The 24,055-nt window shown below is 39.5% G+C and overlaps 5 protein-coding genes and 1 long non-coding RNA gene across 6 annotated transcripts; 4 read left to right on the top strand and 2 right to left on the bottom strand.

Annotated features, from left to right (window-relative positions):
* The first annotated feature begins 98 nt into the window (after nucleotides 1–98).
* On the top strand, nucleotides 99–5,530 carry LOC140801091 (uncharacterized). The gene is made up of 7 exons (XM_073156093.1): nucleotides 99–107; nucleotides 182–293; nucleotides 673–827; nucleotides 920–1,066; nucleotides 4,385–4,480; nucleotides 4,601–4,894; nucleotides 5,181–5,530. Exons 1-7 carry the CDS (start codon nucleotides 99–101, stop codon nucleotides 5,418–5,420), a joined length of 1,053 nt encoding a protein of 350 aa, XP_073012194.1. The 3' UTR covers nucleotides 5,421–5,530.
* LOC140800636 (heavy metal-associated isoprenylated plant protein 5-like) lies at nucleotides 1,732–2,884 on the top strand. Its single transcript, XM_073155398.1, has 4 exons — nucleotides 1,732–1,875; nucleotides 1,961–2,075; nucleotides 2,197–2,360; nucleotides 2,458–2,884. Exons 1-4 carry the CDS (start codon nucleotides 1,858–1,860, stop codon nucleotides 2,683–2,685), a joined length of 525 nt encoding a protein of 174 aa, XP_073011499.1. The 5' UTR covers nucleotides 1,732–1,857; the 3' UTR covers nucleotides 2,686–2,884.
* Nucleotides 5,531–6,685: 1,155 nt separating the features above from the next.
* Nucleotides 6,686–8,539, top strand: LOC140800637 (heavy metal-associated isoprenylated plant protein 3-like). Its single transcript, XM_073155399.1, has 5 exons — nucleotides 6,686–6,766; nucleotides 6,840–7,059; nucleotides 7,146–7,387; nucleotides 7,478–7,568; nucleotides 7,856–8,539. Exons 1-5 carry the CDS (start codon nucleotides 6,758–6,760, stop codon nucleotides 8,221–8,223), a joined length of 930 nt encoding a protein of 309 aa, XP_073011500.1. The 5' UTR covers nucleotides 6,686–6,757; the 3' UTR covers nucleotides 8,224–8,539.
* A 2,914-nt stretch (nucleotides 8,540–11,453) lies between these two features.
* Nucleotides 11,454–16,590, top strand: LOC140800733 (cell division cycle protein 48 homolog). Its single transcript, XM_073155545.1, has 9 exons — nucleotides 11,454–11,660; nucleotides 11,771–11,936; nucleotides 12,282–12,510; nucleotides 13,490–14,256; nucleotides 14,352–14,573; nucleotides 14,674–14,745; nucleotides 14,892–15,173; nucleotides 15,293–15,652; nucleotides 16,106–16,590. The coding sequence occupies exons 1-9, from the start codon at nucleotides 11,623–11,625 to the stop codon at nucleotides 16,403–16,405; spliced, it is 2,436 nt and encodes an 811-aa protein (XP_073011646.1). The 5' UTR covers nucleotides 11,454–11,622; the 3' UTR covers nucleotides 16,406–16,590.
* Nucleotides 16,591–17,048: 458 nt separating this feature from the next.
* Nucleotides 17,049–19,490, bottom strand: LOC140801228 (high-affinity nitrate transporter 2.1-like). The gene is made up of 4 exons (XM_073156240.1): nucleotides 19,037–19,490; nucleotides 18,536–18,962; nucleotides 17,790–18,125; nucleotides 17,049–17,706 (listed from the first exon to the last, which is right to left on the bottom strand). Exons 1-4 carry the CDS (start codon nucleotides 19,426–19,428, stop codon nucleotides 17,269–17,271), a joined length of 1,593 nt encoding a protein of 530 aa, XP_073012341.1. The 5' UTR covers nucleotides 19,429–19,490; the 3' UTR covers nucleotides 17,049–17,268.
* A 1,229-nt stretch (nucleotides 19,491–20,719) lies between these two features.
* On the bottom strand, nucleotides 20,720–23,772 carry LOC140800604 (uncharacterized). The gene is made up of 3 exons (XR_012111278.1): nucleotides 23,500–23,772; nucleotides 21,294–21,391; nucleotides 20,720–21,223 (listed from the first exon to the last, which is right to left on the bottom strand). It is a non-coding gene; the product is annotated as an uncharacterized lncRNA (long non-coding RNA).
* Nucleotides 23,773–24,055: the final 283 nt, after the last annotated feature.

Here is a 24,055-nt window from a genome sequence, read left to right on the forward strand (position 1 = left end):
ATGTGTCACTATATATATATACCTCAGAGCTTTTCCTACTCTTCCATATTCCAAAGCTTAGCAGAGGGAGAGAGAGGGAGAGAGATTGATATCAATTCATGGCCATGGTTAAGCTATCGTTTCCTTCTTAATGTATTGCTTGATTGGATTAATTAACTGATTACTTATCTCTTGTTTGCAGGAAGGAAATGGTTCTTGGAGGTCCTTCGTGCTGCAAGTTGACATGCACTGCAGATGCATTGGATGTCTTGAAAAGATCAACAAAGCCATTAGCTCCATCAAAAACTTTGAAGGTCTCTCTCAATATTTATCTATCTTTTTTGTTCATAAAAATAGGTACTTTTCGACTAGCCTTTTAGATTATATTTTGTAGTTCTATCGGATTTGGTATATGTGCTTATTTTTTATTATATTTTATTAAACTTGTATACAAATTACCTATGCTGAATGGGAAAAAAAACTATTCTTCTTTTTTTTGAAAGAAAAATAAAGCACATATATATATATATATATATATATATATATATATATATATATATATATATCTTTAACTACTTGTGAGGGCATATATATAAATAAAATATTTTAGAGGATATTCATACAAATCTACAATTTTGCAAATTAGGATCACTACCTATTTGATAACAATATTTGATTTTGCATAATGGGCAGAGGTGGCGCGGATATCGAAAGATATTAAGAGCGGTAAAGTGACCGTGGTAGCGAATATGGACGCGCAAAAGCTTCGCGATTGGTTGCAAAATAAGACCAAAAAGAAGGTCGACATTGTCTTCCCAAAATTGCCCCAATTTAAAAATCCCACTCAGGTCTACCTCTATCTCTATCATAATCACACATTAATTAGTTCCACAATTTGGAGTTCTAATATCAATCTATTATTTTATTTTTTTTATTTCAGAAAACATCTTTGACCACATATGAAGAAATTACTTATCAGAAAATTACGACCATTACAATATCAAGGGACGCAGAGGAGATGTCCAAGTGTTCCGGCAGATCTCGACCATTGATTTTACCGAAAAAGGCGATCACATATAAAAAACATGCAATATGAAATACATTTATATATATATATATGTACCCAACTTCTATGTGTATTTTCCTTAATATATTACCACTAGTTCAAACCTATTGCTTGTCATTAGACTGGTTTATATGTATTTTTTACAACTGTTAGTCTGATATATATATATATATATATGCATTCAGTACTCTTGCAGCAATTTATGAGAGACAGAGATTCTAAAGTGGTTTAATTTTATTGGTCTATAACAACGTTACGAATTTAATTCTTCTCGCAAACTTGTGCATGTACTCATTATAACTCGCTTATTAAAATAGTTAAAAATTATCTAATCTATATATTAGAGAAATAATAGTCTTTTAGTCTGATCTATAATTAATATAAATGCTCATAATTTTAAAAAAAATAAATTAATTAAAAATGTATAGTTTTACAGACTTCTAAAGCCGACCATCCAAAGTCCACGCCGCCCGGACATCTATCAGTTAAGGTGGTCGGCTTGACCCACTAGTCCACGCCCTACTCCACATCCGACACGTGTCCCGGTGGAACCCGCAGTCCTATTTACTTAATAGTAATCCTTACTCATGAGGAAGAGGTTTATTCTTATCCAGCTCGCTCTGCTCTGTTATCTTGACCAACGATTAATTAGCGAGTAAGTATCTACCAAATCCATTTATGAGTTTATGGCATCATGCATCCACTTATTATGACATCATGCTGCCCTAATCATTGTATGCATCTGTCTATCTATATGTATCTCTCAAGAGAGAGAGAGAGAGAGAGAGAGAGAGAGAGAGCGTAGGGAGAGGATGGCGATCATGGGCATGGTGAAGAGACCATCCTCTGCTTTATAGAATTAAAGATTAATTACTCTATTATCTCTCTAATACTGCGTTAATACTTTCTTGACAGGTAGAAGAGGTGAATGGTTCGATACCCGTAGTTTTGCAAGTTGACATGCACTGCAGATGCGATGGCTGCCTTGATAAGATCAAGGATGGCATGAACTCCATCAAAGACTTTGAAGGTATACTTCTCTCTCTCTCTCTCTCTCTCTCTCTCTCTCTCTCTCTCTCTTAATTACCCTCTGAAAGAAAGATTAAGGATTAAAGTTGTTCTAATGGTGGGTCGTTTTGGGTAATTTGCAGGGGTGGAGAGGATATGGAAAGACTACAGCAGCGGTATGATTACGGTTTTCGGATCGATGGATCCGCAGAAGCTTCGTGATAAATTACATAGTAAGACGAGGAAGACGGTGAGCATCGTCTTCCGTCCTACTGGAAGAGAACCTCAAGTTGGAAATCCTTCACAGGTAATTAGCTCAATCTTAATCCTTTCTTCTTCTTCTTCTTTTTTTCCAAAAAATAAAAACGACAATTTGAAGTTTATATTTGAATATTTCTTTATAGGTGATGCCTTTGGGCAGCATCATACCATCATCTGATCATGGATATGGCTTGCCCTCTGCTCCTCCATTGAGTGAGATGTCGAATTCGATTGTAGCAGTGCAACCAAACGATGAAGTTTTATGGCTGAGAGAGAATAGAACCAGAGATGCTGAAAGGATCAGGAAGCTGGAGGAGGAATTGGAGTATTGCAGGAGGGTGATAAGAGAAATATACATGGAGAATAATTGAAGGAGTTCTTAAAAGTGAGGATAAATATTTTATATGTTGTGATCGATTACTTGTATACATATTTTGACACAATTTTTGGTGTGATTTTGGATATATTTGAGGAGCTCAAAAGAGATATGAACATTTTAAATAATTGTAATCCTGGATTCCAGTTGTGGTTCTGTGAATTATTAATTTATTGCTGAAGTTTATATTTGAATATTCTTCCTCTTATTCCATGTCTAGTGCTTCTATTATTCTACCTACGTAGCTAGAAACGGGACACAAGGATTAATGTGTTAAGGTCTTTCATAACCTAAATTCTTTAGGTTTGTTTTAAAAATTTATAGCACAACTTCTTCCCATTTAAAAATCAACTGCTTTTGTTTGAAGAATAGTATTGCAAAAATTCTGTTCGAAATCCGTTCAAATAAGATTAAAATTCGTTTGAACAAAATTTTTTTGAGAGTTCACTGTATCCAACGAGAGTTCACTGTATCCAACGTGGGAAAGATATTCGAATGAGATTCAATTTATTGGAATGGAGCGTAGAAAAATAATATTTTCAGTCCGAGTTGTCATTAAATTAGGGCTTTTGGAGAGCCTATTTTTTGGAACTATAAAAGGAAGTCTTGAGAAAAATATCAAGGCTTTTAGGGAGGCTATTAAAAAATATTTTGGGAAAGTACAAGAAGAAGAGCTGAAAGAGTTGAATGGTGAAGCTTTTATACCACATTTTGATGGAGCTCTAGTAGATTTAAGATTAGGTTTGCTATTGCCTAAAGATCACAGAGGTAGGTTTTCAACTTTGAGATCACTAAGGTTGGACACCAAACACGGTGTATTGAGGGAGAGTCAAGCAAATTATTTGATTTGATCCCGAAAAAGAGATTTGAGGTTTTTTACTCTTGTTTGATAAGAGATTTTTTCACGTTAAAAATATTGTGTTTGCCTGTGCTCTTACACTTACTATTTAGCTATTGTTTAACTTTCTAATTGAATAAATATCATCTAGCAAATAATTTAAAATTTAAAACCTTAAATTTGATATAATTAAAAGTAAAAAGTCTCGAGGTAAAATTTTCTTAGGACGAGGAACCCTATTGTATCGACTCCTTATATCAGAGTTTCTTCATTCATCTTTAATTATTCCCAAGGCGTCCAAAGTCTGTATCCTTTCTAACAGAAATTAAAAAGAGACAGTGACAGAGCAAATAAAAATTAATAAGAGACAGTAACAGAGCAAATAGAAATTAAGAAAAAAAAACAGAGAGAAGAAACAAATGCAACATGCTAATCAGTGCAGATATGAGAAGACCACAAAATCTACATTGCTTATAGCCCAAGTCTCTCACAGTAAGTATACGAGACCATTCCAAATACGTGAACAAGGTAAACTTCCAATGAAGTTGTTGTGCTTTGGCCTCCCTGTCCTTCTCTGCCTCAGTGATCCCCTTGCTGTCGTATTTGTAGTCCACCCGAGGCTCTCTCTCTCTCTCTCTCTCTCTCTCTCTCTCTCTCTCTCTCTCTCTCTCTCTCTCTCTCTCTCTCTCTCTCAATCACCGAAATGGCAGGACAATACCTGCTAAGTGTTGAAATATAATATTCAGAAAAATTTACTAACACTGAGCATATCATGCAATAAAATATCATGTCAAGAAACAAAATCACCCACGCAACAATGAAACCATCAAACCTACCTCTCTAATGTTTTGATAAGAGAAAAAGATTCTCCCATATTTCTTTGTGGCCAAGTTTGCAAGTCCACACTTTTAAAAAAAAAGGAAAAAAAATACACGCCTGGGTCTTTGACTGGGTGCGTGCAGAACTAGTCTTACACTGTATTTGTATACGATTCTATAAATCTCTTATTTGCACGATAAGAATCACTGTACTTTACTCTGTCCTTACTCTGTTTTTTGTTATCAAATCTTAGATGGAAGAAATGAACAACGGATTGATGCCAGTCGTGTTGCAAATTGACATGCAGTGCGAATGCAAAGGCTGCCATAAGAAGATGGAGAAGGTCATGAATTCCCTCAAAAAATACGAAGGGGTGGAGAGGATTCGGAAAGATATCAACAGTGGCACGGTGACGGTCGTCGGAACGATGGGGGCGCGAGAACTCCGTCAAAGATTAAGTAGTAAAACTAAGAAGACGGTGACCGTCGTCTTCCCTACCGAGCTCCCTCCTCCTGCAACACAACCCCATGTTGGAAATCCTTCGCTGGTGATTATCTCATTATTGATTAATTTCTCCCAAACTTAAACGTTTAATTCTCTATAGTAAAGATAAAATAACAAACATTAGATTTTTCATTCAAAACTAATAGCGTTTAAATAAATAGTAAAGTAATCAAACTACTCCTCTATCTATAAATCATATTTATATTTTATAGAGATAATTAGGAGTTGCAACTTAGTATAGACCTCTAAAAAATTAAGTGCTACCTTAATTTTCTTTTTCTTTTTCTCTTTACAATTTGAGGTCCTAATGTATTCTGAAATTTTTCTAGGTGATGCCTTTGGACAGATCCTTTGATCATCAACATGCCTTGCCCTCTGCTCCTCCAATAGGTGAGATGCCGAATTCGATCGTAGCAGTGCAACCAAACAACGAAGTTCTACGGTTGAGGGAGAATGGAATCAGAGATGTTGAAAGAATCAGGCAGCTGGAGGGGAAATTGGAGGCACAAAATATTGAACTGGAAAAGTGCAGAAGAATGATAAGAGAAATTGTATTTGGTACTACTTGAAGGGGCTGTTTAGTTATCATCAACCCACTTGTGAAATTTGTATCATATGATTACTTGTGTGCAGTTTTGGTGGAAATCTGAACAATTTATTAGATTTTTAATTTGTACAGTATGATCATTTTTTGTGCAGTTTCTCAATTCAGGCATCTCATGTTGCTATAAATATATTGCTGAAGTAGATGTATACTATATGCATTCATTTAATTGCAAAAGCTGTATAGATATACATAAGATGAAACATGCAGGCTGATAGGCCAACAGCTTGTGCCAAATGATAGAAATGGCGATTATTTAGTCATAAAGTGCCAGAAAAGAAAAGGTGACACATAGGAGAGAAAAAGCCTCTGGATCCCATGATAGAAAACATTGGTCACAACCACCATCTTGAAACAGTTTACTAACAACGATGAGTGATATCATTGGTGAGGAAATGTCAAAAGATGACAAAATAGATGATGATGGGAGATCTTATGAACCTAATCAACTGGGATAGTTCTATTATAAAAGAGATTATAGTGGCTTGGATAAGGAAAGGAAAGGATCTAGCGATTAATAAGGGAAGTAGAAGAAAGGAGCTCTCGACCATGAAGTCGGCAACGAACATTGAAGTCGTGCGCAGTTTTTAACTTCTAAGTCGGGGATATACATCGAAATTGGACACGTTACATATCCACTAGGCCCAATGGGCCATGATTGCGTATTTGAGTACTTACGAATATGTGGATTACTGTGGAATCTTGAATTAAAACCTGCAATATTCTTCTTAATAAAGTTTTATTTGTTTCCAATAACAAATGCATGAACTGAGAAAGGAGTTATTCTTCCCCTATCCAAAGTGGTAGCCTTTGCCTGTGGATCATAATTGCACGCACTTGCTGCTCGTGTATGGATAACAGCCGAAGAGAGAGCCCAATAGCTAATCCGAAAAGCGAAAGGCCATTTTGGTCATTCGGCCCTTGGGCCATCGCCCATCGGCTCCTGAGCCTGTGGGGAGTAGCTACTCATACGTCGCCACGTCTGTAGAAGTACGCTCTTTGCGGCGTTTCTCTCGTTGAGGGTCCCACACTTTATGTGGGCCCCACCTACTCGCATGATGCATCCATGCCTTTCCAATTCCTCCCATGTCTCCATGCATGCATGGTGATTGCCAGATGTGATATAACTCATGCATCTCCCCTTCATCCTATTTATATCCCATTTCTTTTTCACACTCTCATCTATCCTCTCCACCTCCTCATTCCGTAGAGAGAGAGAGAGAGAGAGAGAGAGAGAGAGAGAGAGAGAGAGAGAGAGAGAGAGAGAGAGCGATCGAGAGAGACAAAGAGACAGAGGGGATCATGGCTAAGGTGAGCCGAACTATTGGTGATTAGTTATAAGATAGCGATTTTTACATCTAACGCTCGGTTACCTTCCCTGCAGAAGAAGGGAGGAGGAGGCGGCGGAGGAGGAAGTGGTGGAGGTGGCGGAGGAGAAGCGAAAAAAGCGGCGGCGGGGGTGGAAATGAAGGAGGCGAAGGAGACGAAGGAGAACGGCGCCGGGGAGAAGAACAACGACGGCACGATCACCGCCGTCCTGAAGGTCGACATGCATTGCGAGGGTTGCGCCAAGAAGATCCGCAAATCCATCAAAGGCTTCGAAGGTTATCCCTATCCAGATCTCTATTCTACTGTTTCGAGAATAATGACCTCGAATAGGACGATGAATAAGCTATCCGATGCTATGCAGGGGTGGAGGGCGTGAAGGCGGAGATAGCGAGCGGTAAGCTCACTGTGGTGGGGAAGATGGATCCATGGAAGCTTCGGGAGCGAGTTGAAACGAAGACGAAGAAGAAGGTCGACCTCGTGTCCCCCATCAAACCCTCGAAAAAAGACAACAAGGCCCCTACCGCCAATGGCGACAACCAAAAGCCCCCAAATGACCCGCAAAAGCCCAACGACAACAAGAAGCCCAAGGATAAGGACAAACCCGTAATTTCACGCCTTCCAATTTTCTTATCCAGATTAATCTTTATTACAAAATTGTGCTGTAGTGTTATGTATTCTTATTTTCTTTTCTAGCCCGTGGTAGTGACGACGGTGGTGCTAAAGATGGGGCTCCACTGCGACGGATGCATACAGCGCATCCGAAGAGCCATCTCCAAAATTAAAGGTATGTTTAATCTGAAATGACAAAAATACCCATGCATGAACGTTTTTGGGCTGCATTTCTCTGTGAGAACATATAGGCATAAGTGTAATTCAAATAAAAAAAAGACGGAAGTGTTAGTCTTAGCCTTCTGTGTACCGTCGGATCAGTACGCTTCCCTTTCTGGGCGTACAAAATCTGACAGTAGCGAATCACTGCAGGCTTTTTTATTAAGAAGAAAGAAGAATTTCCATTGACGAATATACCCTTTGGTGGTTACTAGATTTACCATAACGCCCTCTTCCTTTTAGGAGTGGAGCAAGTGGTGGTGGACGCCGAGAAAGATCTGGTCACCGTCAAGGGCACCATGGAGGCGAAGGCACTGCCGGAGGCGGTGAGGGTAAAGCTTAAGCGGCCGGTGGAGGTCGTGACGCCGAAGAAGGCAGAGAGAAATGAGAAGGACGAGAAGAAGGAGAAGGGAGAGAAGAAGGCGGAGAAGGAGCCGGAGAAGCCGAATCCGGCAACTGCGGCGGCTGCCGCGGCGGCGGCGGCGGCGGCGGAGATGAATAGGATGGATTACTACTACGGGGGATATGGACCATATGGTTCCCGCATCGAGTTGGTCCACGCGCCGCAGCTGTTTAGCGATGAGAACCCCAACGCCTGCTCCGTAATGTGAAACGGCGTTCCCATTTTGCACTCCTACCAAAACGGCAACAGTTTTTTGAAAGATTTTTTGCTTTTGTTTCCAACTTCCAGTGCGTCCTCTTCTTTTTCTTTTTCTTTTCTATTTTGAGATCCTTATTAAGGTGTAAATCCTTTTTGCATGGTCGTATCGGGCTTTGGACGGTGTCAATCAGAAAGCTTCTCGTAATTTGATCATAAATACTTTTGTTTTTTTGGAAAGACTGTGATAATTAAGATTAAACTGCTATTAGGTGATGGTGTAGATTAGTATATATTTATATATACAGGGAATGATGGTTGGTTTATGATCTTATTTTATTCAACACCTAAAATTTATGCCAATATTAATAATTGTCTTGGTTGCGGCACGTTTAGTCCACCACATTTATATGCAAAGTGAGGATTGGTGGAAAAGTACACAAAAATAAACCACCTACTTCCGCATCCACTTCTACTCATCTTTCCTCTGACCATAGTCTTTCATTTTAATTTAAATAAAGCTTAACTCTTCTCTGCCAACGAAAAACAAAATGCCAGATTCTGAATAAATATGGCCACAAAGTTGTTCTGCTAGGGTTTCAAAATTTTCTCTCTTGTCCGGTTTTCTCTCTCCAGTGTTACTATCAATATTTTCTTCTCCATCGCTATCTCCTAGCAAATTTAGCTAAATAAGAGGGGGAGGCATTCTCTTTTCTCCGAAGGATGCTTTTTATTCTCTCTTTTATTCTCTCCTTCTCTCTTAATATCGTCAGAGTTCACTTCTAATTATCGTTGTTGTCTTATGATTTTTTTTTATCTACAAGTGTCAACTACACTATTCGAATGTTATTATCTATCTCTCTTAATTTCTACCGGCACCACGTTTGTTCTCTCACTCTCACCTTTCTATTTACTGTCATAATTCGCTGTAATTGCATCTACCTCTCCGTCCTCAGCTATTACTCTTTGCCACTCCGTCCTCATTGTTATCGTGTTATCTCTCTTCCTTATCGGTGATTAGATGTTGAAGACAATATTTTACGGAATTAGAATCACTTTTCTTCTATTTTATTTTTCTAACTACAGTTACAGTTGTGTTTGTGGGTATTTTTTTAAAATCATATATGTCTTCTCAGCTTGTTGTTTTTTTTTGCCGTACCGATAACGGGGACTATTTCAAAATATTCTTTTATTTACCAAGCTTGTAATAACCATTTTGATTAATTAGATCTACTTGCCTACGGACTGTCTATAAATTTTTTTATTATGGGTTAGTTTATCAAGAACACTCCAAGCATTTCACCTCCATAAGTAATTAAAAAAAAAAAACTTAGTGCGAATAAGAGGCATATTCTGCCACCCATATATCACTTAGCTTAGTCCAAAGATTTGACCAATACCAATTCTTGAATCAAGGGTAATTATTAATGTGAGAACGTGGAGAACTCTGAACTGAATTAAATGCCACAGGTAATTAATTATTTGATGGGCAATGCATAATTAATAGATTAATAGACTCTTAGACATAGAATACGAATACTTGGGCAACTGATTAGCGTACAACTACACTAATTGTACCAGCCTTCCACCGAGGAACGCCTAGCATTGGATACCAACTACTATTACAAGGTACTAGCTAATGCTTATTGCTCAATAGCCAACGCTGTTTATAATTATTAGAAAATATAACATTATACCCTCTGAAGTTTTAACTAAGTTTATAATTATTAGTTATTTTATCCAACGTTGACGGTGTCTCTGTCTCTTAATGTTAGAATTTTTAATTCTTAATTTTCTTTAATTTTTTTGGGTATTACTGAAAACACTCTGACTTCTTTTTTTGATTATATGTTTATTTAGCATAAGTAGTGTTCTTTAAGTCAATTATAGTTTCAGTTCAATGGTGATACATCCACACAAACAAAGATGGGAAATTTTTTACAATTTCAATAAAAAAAAATAGTTGTTGGGTTCTAGGGTCTAAGGTGAAATACATCAATTAGCACCAAATACACGTACTCAACTGGGCTTTAGACTAGTTTGCAGCTCTATCGCAATCCAGCGTACACAACTCTGTGCAATGCTAAGAGACTGGAAACATAAAATCTCAAACCACTATTAAAATATACCACCACTATACTACAAAATAAAGAAAAATATTAAAATAAAAACAAACCAAAACATAAAACACGTTGAACCCGATATTAGTCACCCTACTGGCAAGCAAAAAATTGTAGTGACCGCAGAAGAGACGACAGAGCAAATAGTGGTGGAGGAGATAGTACTACAGTTGACACTTGTGATAGACTTTACCCTCTCATTGAGGAAGGAGAGCACCTATGTTGACTTCAAAGGATCTAACCTTGAGGAAATAGTGGAGGACAAGTCCGACAAAGAGAGCGAAGCATGAGAAGGTTCTGGTTGGAAGACAATGAAGAAGGTAACGCGCAACAAAGGAAAGAACCGATTAAGCAGGAAGGAGGAAAGAAGTTTACGGCGGTGGTCCCTCCTGCTACATTGGACGAAGAAAACATGGACCTTTTTATATTGTTGTTAAAATAGGAGGGAGTAAAATAAATTTAATCGTAAATAAATTCAGCTTTTCTTCAAGGATAACAAGATTAACATCAAGTTGTCAATTAATCCAAGCATAGTAAATCGAAGTGAAAAATAGAATTTGGATTTTGGATTTGGTTCCAGGTTCAAATCCAAGAGACAAATAGGACGGGGCTTGAGAAATTTTGCCGGACGAGGCCCAATCATCCGACCCGCTATGCTCAGGAAGGCCAGAAGACGAATTAAATGCGTTTCAGGAGGAACACTGTGGCCAGTTAATCAGGTGGGCCCACTTTCTGGCTCAATGTAATCATTCCAAGTGGCTACCGGATAGAGTGGACCTAGACATCATGATGGCCATGTCTATGTGCATGATATGGATGGATGATGTCCATGATCAAATGATATTTATGAAAACAGGCGTTGCCGTGGGGGCACCTGCCACGCCATCTCCGACCAAGAAAGATTAATTTTAATGACATTAGTAAATTAAAGGAGATTTTACTTTATGGATTCGGATCCACATATACCAGATCCGCTAGCAATGCTGCGAATCGTGGATCTCTATGATCACCACAGAGGATCCGAATCCGGTTGTGAGCAACCTTGACATAGGCACATAGCCACGTATGAATTCCATGCGCTGCCGTTCCATTTAGTTTTGATATCCATCCAACGGTTCCTATTGACTGATGCTTTCTTCTCGGGTCACCTCACAAATGCATAGTCTAACCTAACTTGGGAAGTGATCGAGGTCTTTATTTATAAATATCTAACCCCCTATTCCTCCGAGCCCTCGCTACTTCCACTTCTCTCCTGTCGATTCCCTTCTCTTCTGCTTCCGAGTTGCGATCCAATGGCGAATCCTGGAGAGGCGTCTTCCTCGTCGGATCCGTAAGACCTGCGATTCTATGATGAAATTTTGGTCGTTAGGGTTTGGATTTTGGGCTACGGGTTATATATAACTCGATCTCTTTGATTTGATCTTTTGGAAATATTTGCAGAAAGGGCACGAAGAAGGATTTTAGCACGGCGATCCTGGAGAGGAAGAAGGCCCCGAATCGTTTGGTCGTCGATGAGGCGACCAACGATGACAATTCGGTCGTGGCGCTGCATCCGGAGACGATGGAAAAGCTGCAGCTTTTCCGTGGTGATACAATTCTCATCAAGGTAAGATTGGCTGTGAATTGTTTCGTTCTAAGATGTCGGTTGTGCTAAATTTAGATTTGCGATACGATGGTTTGTATCTAAAATAGTGGTTTATTATTTTAACTTGTTTCGTAGTTCACGACGTTTTGATTTAGGATAAAAACATAAAGGAATGGTCTTTCCTTAGCTTAATTTCCTACTTAACTTTCCAATTTTAGGCCCACGTTTTTATCTATCTATAGGAATAATTAGAATTATTCCTTTTTCTGGCAAAGGAGATGCTTTTTGATTGTTGATGGGTTTGTGTGCTATATAATCTGGCTTCTTAACTAAGCTAACCTACTTTTCAATTAATGACATTTTTAGGGTAAGAAGAGGAAAGACACTATCTGCATTGCACTTGCTGATGACACATGCGAAGAGCCTAAGATAAGGATGAACAAGGTTGTCAGGTCGAATCTCAGGGTGAGGCTGGGAGATGTGGTGTCTGTCCATCAATGCCAGGATGTTAAGTATGGAAAGCGTGTCCATATACTGCCTGTGGATGATACCATTGAAGGCATTACAGGAAACTTGTTTGACACATATTTGAAACGTAAGTTTGTTTTAATGATATGTACAGATGTATTTTCTTTCACTCTGCTTCTACATCTCTTGAGCTTGTAGTACTTGATTTCTTTCTTAACAGTAATTCAGTTGGTGGTTCTTTCTTCAAGTTATTTGATCCACTGTTTCATTGCTTTTGTCAGAGCTAAATGCTCTAGTATAACAATGTCCTGGATTTGGTACCAGAAGGACATGTGGTACCAGAAGAAGAAGTTTTGGAATAATATTAATTGTCATTATTTAGTGGCATACAAGTTGTAAATAGGATTTGAAGGTGCATCCCCAAATGTTACACTAGTTTCTTATTCACTGACTTATGTTGAGTAACTGCTATGCTTTGATTGTTATTTCAGTTTTCTCGATGGTGTAGTTGCTTGTGGGAAAGTTAATGAGCTGAGTTTTAGCAAGCCAGGATAAGTTCAACTAGTTTATAAATGAGCTAAGTTTGAGCTGGCTCACATGATTCCTAGTCGAGCTTGAGTTGCCTGCAAGTAGCTTGTATAAGAGATTGCTCAAGGAATGAGCGCACTAAGATTGCATCTTAGTGATCTCTAATACTAAATGAACTTAAGGAATGAGCTCTCTATTTTTTTTCCTTATTAAGAAAATTTTGATAATTTTATTAACTTGATTGTTCATGTACTCACCTGTTATTGTTTTCAAAACCGTAACTTATTATCAGTATTCTGCCTCCAGTGCTAGTACAATAGTAAAATTTCACCTTGTCGTTGACTGTAGGGACAGATTTTTGGGTTCTTTTGCCTTTGGACATATTTCCATGGTTACTTGATTCTCTTTCCTTTTGTATTATTGTTGGTATGTAGGACACTAACATTTGCACCTAACTGGTTAATTGTTAGTTGCACTGGTAATTATCTTGAATTATTTTATTGACTTTAGCAAGTGTACAAAGATGCTATCTTATTAAAAAGATGTTGTAGATCATGACATTTTATTATATTTTGCAGCTTATTTCCTTGAGGCATATCGCCCTGTAAGGAAAGGTGATATGTTCCTTGTGAGGGGTGGTATGCGTAGTGTTGAATTCAAAGTGATAGAGACAGATCCTGCTGAATATTGTGTGGTGGCTCCTGACACTGAAATTTTTTGTGAGGGTGAGCCTGTGAAAAGGGAGGATGAGGACAGACTTGATGAAGTCGGATATGATGATGTTGGTGGTGTGCGTAAGCAAATGGCCCAAATTCGAGAGTTAGTTGAACTTCCACTCAGACATCCTCAACTTTTCAAATCAATTGGTGTAAAACCTCCGAAAGGAATCCTGCTATACGGCCCTCCTGGTTCTGGTAAAACACTTATTGCTAGAGCAGTAGCCAATGAGACAGGTGCATTCTTCTTCTGCATAAATGGTCCAGAGATCATGTCAAAGCTAGCCGGAGAGAGTGAAAGCAATCTTCGGAAGGCTTTTGAAGAAGCAGAAAAGAATGCACCTTCGATCATTTTTATTGATGAGATCGACTCAATTGCTCCTAAGAGGGAGAAGACTCATGGAGAAGTTGAGAGGCGAATTGTTTCTCAGCTCTTGACTCTGATGGATGGGTTGAAATCTCGAGCCCATGTCATCGTCATTGGAGCTACAAACCGCCCTAACAGTATTGACCCTGCCCTTAGAAGGTTTGGAAGGTTTGACAGAGAAATCGATATTGGGGTGCCTGATGAAGTTGGACGTCTTGAAGTTTTGCGCATTCATACAAAGAATATGAAGCTTGCTGAGGATGTAATACCATTTATTAACACCTGTGCCTTGTTTCTTTGTGAACATTTCTTCCATTTATTTTTCCAGGATATCACAAACTTTTTCCATATATGCAGGTCGATTTGGAAAGAATCTCTAAAGATACCCATGGGTATGTTGGTGCTGATTTGGCTGCACTATGCACTGAAGCTGCTCTTCAGTGTATCAGGGAGAAAATGGACATAATTGACTTGGAAGATGAATCTATTGATGCTGAGATACTGAATTCTATGGCTGTTACAAATGAACATTTTAAGACAGCTCTTGGGTCCAGCAATCCCTCTGCACTCCGTGAAACTGTAAGTTAAATGTTTTTCCCGCTTGCCAAGTTTCTCTTAGTATTTTATATATGCATGATTATTATGTTGCGAAATCAAAACTTTCAACTACCTTGCTCAGGTTGTTGAAGTGCCCAATGTTAGTTGGGATGATATTGGTGGTCTTGATAATGTTAAGAGGGAACTACAAGAGGTAAATTAGTACTTGTTCTTAAATACTTTTAGCTGCAAATGTCAGTTACAGCAAACTATTCATTGGATATTTGTTTTCCTTGGACAGTCCAATGTCAATATAATGATTGCAAAATGGTTGGAGCTAATGAATTGTTGTTTTTGTAGACTGTCCAATATCCAGTTGAGCATCCTGAGAAGTTTGAGAAGTTTGGTATGTCACCTTCTAAGGGGGTCCTGTTCTATGGACCACCTGGTTGTGGCAAAACTTTGTTGGCCAAGGCAATAGCAAATGAATGTCAGGCAAACTTTATTAGTGTGAAGGGTCCCGAACTGCTCACCATGTGGTTTGGCGAGAGTGAGGCAAATGTTCGTGAAATCTTTGACAAAGCTCGCCAATCTGCACCATGTGTCCTCTTCTTTGATGAACTTGACTCCATTGCTACTCAGGTTCACAAATTTATTTACACTAGCTTACGCATATACACTGACATTAGTGTGCATCTGTGCTCTGCAACATAGGTTGACATTCTGTCTTTCGTCGTTAAAATTATGTAACTGTAATGCAGAGGGGTAGCAGTGTAGGAGATGCAGGAGGTGCTGCTGACAGGGTTCTCAATCAACTATTGACTGAGATGGATGGCATGTCTGCTAAGAAGACTGTTTTCATCATTGGAGCTACCAATAGGCCCGACATCATTGACCCAGCACTGCTCAGGCCTGGCCGTCTTGACCAGTTAATTTATATTCCTTTGCCCGATGATGCTTCTCGTCTCCAGATATTCAAAGCCTGCCTGAGGAAGTCCCCTGTTGCAAAAGACGTGGATTTGAGAGCTCTTGCTAAGTATACCCAAGGCTTCAGTGGTGCAGATATTACAGAAATTTGCCAACGAGCTTGCAAGTATGCTATCAGAGAAAACATTGAGAAGGTAAGCCTCATGCTTTGTCTCAATCGGTGTAAGTTTAATATTCTTGACAATGAATAGTGGGCTAATCTTTGATGGATGTTCTCATTCCTTCTCTTTAGTGCTGGTTCTCATCTGGCCACCATTTCTTGCACCTTGTAATTTTATGAACTTGCAAAACAGGCTTGTTCCATCAAATTTCTGTTAATTTTCTTATCCTAAATTTTGAATAAGTCCAAGTCATCTCTTGGGACACAAGATATTTATACCTAATCTTCCTATTTGATCTCTCCCTTCAGTCATGTTATGAGGTATGAACTTACCAATCTTCGTGCTGGTAAAAGCTTGTTTGCCAAGTGTTTATGGACTTGATGCATCCAATTGATGCCTGAATTAATGATCACATGTTATATCTGATATACTAGAAGAATGCAAGTTATTAGTGGAGAGCTGATGTGGTGTCTACATATGCTGCAGGATATTGAAAGGGAGAGGAGGAGAAGCGAGAATCCAGAAGCCATGGAGGAAGATGTTACTGAGGAAGTTTCTGAGATCAAAGCTGTTCATTTTGAGGAATCAATGAAGTTTGCACGGAGGAGCGTCAGTGATGCTGACATCAGGAAATATCAGGCATTTGCTCAGACTTTGCAGCAGTCTAGGGGATTTGGTAGCGAGTTCCGCTTCTCAGAGAGGTCAGAGACGGGCACGGGTACCACTGGATCTGATCCGTTTAGTGCAGCCGGTGCTGCTGCCGATGATGATGATTTATACAATTAAAGTATAACAGTGTGTTCTTAGACAACTTATGCTACTGTTTATCTCGTGTCCTTTACTTTATGGCACGCTGTTTACTGTATTAAACTCAAGGATAGTTTTTAGGGCAGCAAGCGGATTTCACCTGCCCATTTTAGAAATTCTGCTCGAATATCATAAGATCATAGTTGTGAAGTTCTTACCTTAAACTTATCCTAGCTATTTCATTTTGCTGCTGTTCTATTATTTTTTATGATCAGATTCTAGTTGTCTTGTTGCTTGGTTCTTGTATGGGTAAATTTCCTTTCTTGTTATTTTGGTATTTGGGATACTTTGCACATTACTTTTGCTAAAGCTTGTCATTCTGAATGCGTCTGCCATTTTGCCCCGTCAGACCATCACTGACCGGTTAAAATGTTTGGTAAGCAATAAATATTATAGCCAATAAATACTGACCTAATGTTGAGAAAATTTATATCTGAATAGTCTAAGGTTGAACAAGCTAGATCAATTTTAATTTCAGGCCTTCGACGCCATCTCGTGGTGCCCTCGTAGCTGTAGCCAGTAATAGGAAAGAGAAAACGTAAGGTAAATCCAACAACCTAGCTAATAACAAATTATAGCTATTAGACAACATTCATTCGAAGGTACATATTCCCGTACAACGTAGTAATTTTCTTTAGAGTGGATTTATTTGGGAGACATTGATCACAAGATATAATCTTTCGACTAGCTGATGAAAGCATCAGTTTATAAAGAGAACACAAGAAAGAAAGTAAAACCCGGTATAATGTCACACTCGAGACCGGAGGTGGCTTTGCAAACTGTAGTAGTAGTTGTTGTACAGTAATTACTTTCACACATAAAAATTTAGTTATCTCGACCCACTAAACGTGCTCCGGCGTGCTGCTGGGCGGCGTGGGGGCTGACGCGACTCGCCGGCCCCTCTCCGACCGGCTATTCACGGCGAATTTTATGCTGGCCTGGTGCAACCCCTTGCTCTTCTCCTCCTCGCTCCACTCCCCCCCGTAGTAGTGCTCCTCTGCCACGTCCGACGACGGCGGCAGGAACATCGAACCCCACTGCGGGAAGTGCACGAATGCCACCGGAAGCGTGCACGCCATGATCATGACTCCCATTAGCGATAGCCCGGTGGCCGTCGTGTATTGCGAACTGGTGAAGAAGAGCAGCTGAGTGAGACCCGAGCCAAAGTTTCCGCCGGCCCCCGTCATCCCGGAGATTATGCCGAGCGAGCGACGAGATATGAAGGGGATGATGCCGAAGACGGCACCACAGGCGGCCTGGGCGCAGATGGAGAAGAGCACCTGAAAATAATTATTGAAAGACATGTACGTTATAATTTGTTGGTCTGAAATAATATATAATATAAAAGAAAAGAAAATTATACCATAGCTATAATAGACACAGGGAGAGTGGAGGCGCGACCGAGCCAGAGGCAAAATGCGCCGCCAAGGGTCTGGAGGATCCAAAGGTTCCAGAGGCGTGCACGCATGCCGTAGCGGCGTGCGCCTAAGTCGGAGAGGTAGCCACCAAGGGGGCGGGAGACGAAGTTGGCCATGCCGAAGCAGGCGGCGATGGTGCCGGCGGTACGGAGGTTGAGGTCGAAGCGGTCGTAGAAGTACTCGGCGATGACGTTGTCGGTGGTAAGTTCGACCCCCATGGAATAGCCGTAGAGCAGCACGAAGATCCACGTCCGGTAGTTGGTGATGGCGTACCAGAGTACCTGAGAATTTTTAAAATTCAAGAAACCATTAGCAAGTAGAATTATTAATATTCGATGTATGACTTTAATTTCATACACAGTTTCAGGAAATTAATGTTAAAATCGCCAAAGATAAGCTTTTAATGATCGATACATACTAAGAGACTTTTAAATTTCAATGTGATGATTAATTTTTATCCATAGGTAATTAATTATACGGCGGCCCTCTCTAAACTACGGAGACTTTACTCTTCATTCTAAATTATAAAATTAATTAGTTTGCACTAATTAAATTCCCAAACCTAATAAATGTGGAATATGTTTATTGCCTAACAAGTTCTCTAAAAGTGAGAGCGACCATCTAATTTAAATATATTTACTGTTAAAATTCTTGCTCTCAGTCAACTCCCTAGTAAGTTAGCAAAGCTAACCTTAGAGAATTTATCCTTGTTAACCTCTCCTTTCTTCTGCAACCTGGCAAGGTTCCCATCCGGCAGATCCTGCCCAAGCGCGAGCACCATTATCCCCATCACCACATGCAGGCACCCGGGCACGAAGAACGCCACCCTCCACGCCGTGAACGGCGTAGCCCCCGCCTTCCGTATCACGTCGTACACCAGCGGCATGATCAGCTGCGTCGCCCCTCCTCCCATGTTCCCCCACCCCGCCGCCGTCCCGTTCACCAGCCCGATGATCCCACTGTTAAACATAGTGCTCATCCAATACTGGCACGACACGAACGTTGCTAAAGAAAACCCGATCATGAATCTCATCGTGATGTATCCGCCGGCGGAGGAGACGAGAGACATGCAGAACACCGTTGGCGCCGTCAGCATGATCAAGAACGCGCAGCCGTACCTGAAGCAGTAAGGATCGAATTATAAACAACGAAAGGATAGGGTCTGGAATTAGTGGACTTGTGTGATTAATACCTTGAGCCGAGCATATCACAAACGGCGCCCATGACGAGACGGGAGAAGATGGAGCCGGAGACGGAGGCGACGCCGGCGTTGCCGATGTCGCCCTTGGTGAGGTTCAAGTCATCGCGGATGATCGGGACGAGGGGGGCGGCGGCGAAGGTGGAGACGAAGCAGATGAAGAAGGAGCTCCACGAGAGGTGGAAGGTGCGCATGTGGGGGTTGGCAAACGAGAAGAGCTTGAAGGACTTGGCCTTGTGCTCGGAGTCGACGGGGAGGGAGAACTTAGCGGCGGCGGCGGGGTCGGCGGCGAGGGAAGCGGACGCCACCGAGAAGGCGAAGGCGGGCTCTCTTCCGGTTACGCCGTGCATCGAGGAGCCCGGAGCGCTGATGTCATCGTCCGCCATTGCTGTCTATGTATTCTTGCTCTTAAGATGTTCGATGGAAGTACTCAGAGAGCAGTGGGGATGGAATTGAAGATGAATCGTGTGAGGAGTATTTATAGGGTGTCGGGCGTTGACAGTGTAAAGTGCAGAGGGGTAAAATGGGAAATTTAGCTGTTGTTATTAGTCTCAAAAGGAAATTACTCAAATTAGAGATGTATGTGGTCATGGCATGGCGCCGCATCTCTTTTAATGACCCACGTAAGTGGCCGGTGGCCCCCGTCCCATGGAATCTCCAAGGATCAGATTAACTTCCTACATCTTTGGCTGTAGGAATTTCCTGCAACTGTCCTAGTTGGTGTCTTTTCATTGGCTGCCAACAGAATAAAGATGTTTGAAATATGGTTTGTTATGCATTTTACTGATGGATGGAAAATCGCTAAAAAAATAAGTGTTAAATTTTGAGCACATAGATATAATTTATTTTAATTTTTTCAACAAAAATTTTTACTCTAACGAGCGCTCGAATCTGTAACCTCCTATCGCGAGTAATAATAGTGTGGTCATAAAAATATTATTATGTTTCGTAATCTACTGCTTCTTCTTTTTTTATATATAAAAACAAGCTAAGAGTCTGATTCTTAAAAAGTTCTAATTTTCAAACTTTTTTTAGCACTTATAAGCTATTTTATTCTTAAACAAGTCTGCCACGTAGCCATATGGTTAGTCAAATGGTATGAACTTACTAAACCCCACCAATAATGGAGTCTTAAATTGATATCTTAGTCGAACTGTGTCGTGGCGATGATGCTCTCTCAAACACACCATTGAATCCGTGCTCGTTTCTTTACAATTCCTACGATGTCGATGCAAAACGTTTTCTTATTCTAAATCTCGCTCGCCCTTTGGGATCTTTGAGAAGTTCATTTCTATGGATATATAGAAATATATATATATATACACACACACGCGTATATATTTCTATAGAACGGTTGCCATTGAAACAGTGGTTTGCTCTTGAGTGTGATAAAAGTAATTTGGCTCTTCCAAACATTGCAGTGTCGGTTGTAGGAAATAATTAAGAACAGCTTCGATAATATGATGGCAGAAGTAGCAACATAATTTAACTAATCAGACATATTACAAGCGATCTAAAAAACAGCGGAGTACTTTGACTTTCCTCTTGATTAACAAAAAAGATTCCATTTGTACTTATCGTGAAGCATGAATATTAATTTTAGAAGGTCACAGAATGCACACCAACATAATATACCATTCTCTATAAGCATTTTCTAGCTTCAATATAGCTAGATACTTTGAAGAAAATAGCCCATAAATCAATTAAATATCAATACCAGGTGCATTAGCGAGCCCCAAAGTGAACACCGAATAGATGTTAATGGCTACAGCTAACGGAGTAGACGGTATCTAAGAATTCGATCCATGGGGATTTATAAGCTAGCAAACATCTAAAGAAAGAAAAAGAAAAATAGAAAATGTGAGCTAATCAAGCTCATCTTCTTCTGACAGGTTTGTAGATCACAACTGTAACGTATTTCGAGCGAAAACGTTGGGTATTGCCAAGAGCCACCACTGCTCTTGGGCTTTCTCTGTTCTCAATGTAGAGGTGGTTAAGGTTGGAATTCTGAGGCATGGGGAGACTGCTTAAACCATCCTGGCTAGCTGGGAAGCTCAACAAAGTATGCTGCAGGTGAGGAGGGACTTGCGGGGGTTCGCGATCTTCATCTTGAACTCCTGGATTGTTATAACTTGAAGCAGGTGATCTTGGAATCTCAAATCCCATGACAGTAACTTCATCCTGCATAACGGGAGCTTTAGAAAACCGGCAACAGTAATATAGAAAAATAACCCTAAAGTATGACGCTTACTTCATTTCTATTTGGGCCATCCATAGTTTTAAGTTGAACAGGCTAAAAGACACTCAAGTGCTCAACCATAAATGAGATTTTGTAGGTTGTATAGAAACCTGAAAAAAGAGGAAAATAAGTTTCTGAACAACATAATGTACTTAACTCAGAAAAGAAAAGGATGAACAATCATTTGCAAAAGTGGCGACAGGCACACAGTGTTAATTGTTAAGCATCAACTTGAGTAAGTCCACAATTAATATTACAAGACAAAAGGTCATGTTTGTTTGGATACAAAATAAATCCTGTAAAAGATGAACAGCAATTTCTGATCTTGCAAGCTTCAAGAAACATTAGAGAATGAACTAGATAGTGTCAGAAGAAAGCATGGACAACACATTCGTGTTTTGCGACATATCTCAATAACGATAAATGACCTAAACATTACGAAGAAGATGCTATACCACCTTAAAGAAGAGTTCGAGTAGTCGATGTGCATATATGCCTATGTGAGTATCCAGAATGCCATAAGTCCAAAAAGCAAATGATTGACCTCATTTATATGATGTTGACCCAGAGAGCAGATGGACCTCAAAATGGCTGGATGATGTACTAGGTACTTGTGTATGTGCTGAAGTGATATATATACACACAGAAGTAACCACATCAGGTTGATATATAGAACACGCAGAGTTAAACCACATTGGATCAAAAGTAAAATATATGTGTTGTTTGATACAGAATATTAAATGAAATCATTAGAACAACTGTTTTATTATCTTTTCTTCAGAAACCTCACTGAACAACAACGATGATCCACAGCCATATTACTCAACTGAAAAGGCTGTATTACTTGCATAAAGATGATGATTATTCACTTTCAGAGATATTGAATAATCATGATACAAGAATACACCTTAAAGAATGTTCATTTGTTAAGCAAGTTTAATGAAATCATGACAAAGGCATGTCAACAAATTCATGTTTTAGATAGAACAAAATGTGCTGCTATGAGATTGAAGCATGTGATGAATTCAGTTTGCATCCATATCTCAGATAATTCTTTTGGTTGCAGGCCATATTAGTTACCAAAGGTTAGATAGGAGAGCCAAAACCTATATCATCTTGTTCTTTGCATCTTCAAATAAAGACAAAATTATGGATACTTAACAAAGGCAGATAAAAAGTAGTTCTGTATGAACATCATCAGGAAAACGTCTAAACCATGTAATCCTATCTAATCTCTATCAGAATCATAACCATTATCTCCATCAATGTGACCTCTTGCTCACCAGTTAATATTCCCTCTTGTAATAATGCCCTCGTGGTTATTTCTAAATTATGCTGACTGTTTTATTAATTCATATATTGGAACACAAATTAAGTATCTTGCCCGGCATAAATTACAAATGTCCATTCCATACTATCTCATCATGATTATGTCCTGATTTCCCCTGTAGCAGTACTGATACAAGAAAATAAAAGATTAAATACTAAGAATTTAAAAATTAATAAGCAGTTGTCTTTTTATGGTGGACACTGGCAAAGAGAGGTAGTTCACTCATTAGATTCTTCCCTCTTGAATCAACATTCTCGACAGTGTTTTCTAGGGTAACCTGAAAGTTAACAGCTTCAAAACAATCTCTGTGTCCGTTTACATTAAACCACTAAATAGGAGAAACATACATATTGGCTGATGCAAACACACTAAAACATTGCCAGCAAGAAGCATATCTATACCGCTGCAAAAAATCCAAAGAATTTAGATCAAATAAAAGAAGGAAAATATAAGCTGAAATGTCTAAGATATCATGTCAGAGTACATTATACTCCTTAGGTTTCCATGATCTCAATCCTTCAAAAACTTCTACAGGATTTGAACGACTGAGAAAAATATGATGATTGATATAAGACCATATACATCAATTATATGAGATAAAAGTTCATCCTTAACCAAAAAAAAAAAAAAAATTTAATAATAATAATAATAATAATACTTTATGACGAACATGTCAAGGAAAGCAGTCATCCATCTTCTGCATGCTCAAATTTCACACAGCTTACTTCAATCATTGCTATCTCTTCCCAAAAACAACTCCAAGAAAACCCATCTCAAGCAAAAACACAAAGAAGCATCCCAAAAACCAAGGAAAAAAAAGACACCCGTCTGAAACAAGGAGACGAGTAAGCAAAAACTATAGCAAAAATTGTTGGACAAGGAGATTACCGGAGGAATACAAAAACAAAATCGGTGATTGCGTCCTCGTCGAGGAAACCCGATAGGATAAAAAAAAACAATCTATAAGGCGGAGAGACCCAAGAGGGAAATCTTCGCCAAGGCGCCTCCTTTTCTTCAAAAATCGTCAAATCTCACCAAAATAAAGCAAAGGAGAGAGATTTGGGGGATTTTGGAGAGAGAAAGAGAGAGAGTTGGGAGTGGAAATTACGAAGTGGAAGCCAACGAGCGTTTCCGCCGTCGAACGATTGACACATTGAGCCCAAATCGAACCCGAGGGGAACCGTTTCTTTGTCGATTGGTAGCAGAGAAAACATAAGGACATAAATACCCTTATTTCATATACTAATACCGGAATGAGAGTCTCTTAGAGTGCCGTCTTTCTAAATTGTGTGAGGGTAATTAGTGTCATATGATACGTATGGCGATGATTGGATGGAGTCCTACATTTGTGACGGTCCATGATTGCCTGGCAATCACGAGGCATGAGTGAAGGACTCAGATCTGACGTCATATTTACGAATTTTGGGTTCTTAATTAGAATCAA

The sequence above is a fragment of the Typha latifolia genome, chromosome 14 (assembly GCF_019914945.1).
Source record: "Typha latifolia isolate L0001 chromosome 14, TyphaL0001v2, whole genome shotgun sequence".
Classification (NCBI taxonomy): domain Eukaryota; kingdom Viridiplantae; phylum Streptophyta; class Magnoliopsida; order Poales; family Typhaceae; genus Typha; species Typha latifolia.

Excerpts from the sequence above, each read along its gene's own strand:
- LOC140801228 (XM_073156240.1), bottom strand. The coding sequence starts at position 19,428 with ATGGCGGACGATGACATCAGCGCTCCGGGCTCCTCGATGCACGGCGTA. Across the intron at positions 18,126-18,535 it reads ACAAGGATAAATTCTCTAAG|GTACTCTGGTACGCCATCAC; the intron begins GTTAGCTTTGCT and ends AAAAATTCTCAG. Across the intron at positions 17,707-17,789 it reads CTGTGTCTATTATAGCTATG|GTGCTCTTCTCCATCTGCGC; the intron begins GTATAATTTTCT and ends AATTATTTTCAG.
- LOC140800637 (XM_073155399.1), top strand. Across the intron at positions 7,060-7,145 it reads ATCCATCAAAGGCTTCGAAG|GGGTGGAGGGCGTGAAGGCG; the intron begins GTTATCCCTATC and ends GATGCTATGCAG. Across the intron at positions 7,569-7,855 it reads AGCCATCTCCAAAATTAAAG|GAGTGGAGCAAGTGGTGGTG; the intron begins GTATGTTTAATC and ends TCTTCCTTTTAG.
- LOC140800733 (XM_073155545.1), top strand. The coding sequence starts at position 11,623 with ATGGCGAATCCTGGAGAGGCGTCTTCCTCGTCGGATCC. Across the intron at positions 12,511-13,489 it reads GTTTGACACATATTTGAAAC|CTTATTTCCTTGAGGCATAT; the intron begins GTAAGTTTGTTT and ends TATATTTTGCAG. Across the intron at positions 15,174-15,292 it reads TTGACTCCATTGCTACTCAG|AGGGGTAGCAGTGTAGGAGA; the intron begins GTTCACAAATTT and ends ACTGTAATGCAG.
- LOC140800636 (XM_073155398.1), top strand. Across the intron at positions 2,076-2,196 it reads CTCCATCAAAGACTTTGAAG|GGGTGGAGAGGATATGGAAA; the intron begins GTATACTTCTCT and ends GGTAATTTGCAG. Across the intron at positions 2,361-2,457 it reads AAGTTGGAAATCCTTCACAG|GTGATGCCTTTGGGCAGCAT; the intron begins GTAATTAGCTCA and ends ATTTCTTTATAG.
- LOC140801091 (XM_073156093.1), top strand. Across the intron at positions 294-672 it reads CTCCATCAAAAACTTTGAAG|AGGTGGCGCGGATATCGAAA; the intron begins GTCTCTCTCAAT and ends CATAATGGGCAG. Across the intron at positions 828-919 it reads AATTTAAAAATCCCACTCAG|AAAACATCTTTGACCACATA; the intron begins GTCTACCTCTAT and ends TTTTTATTTCAG.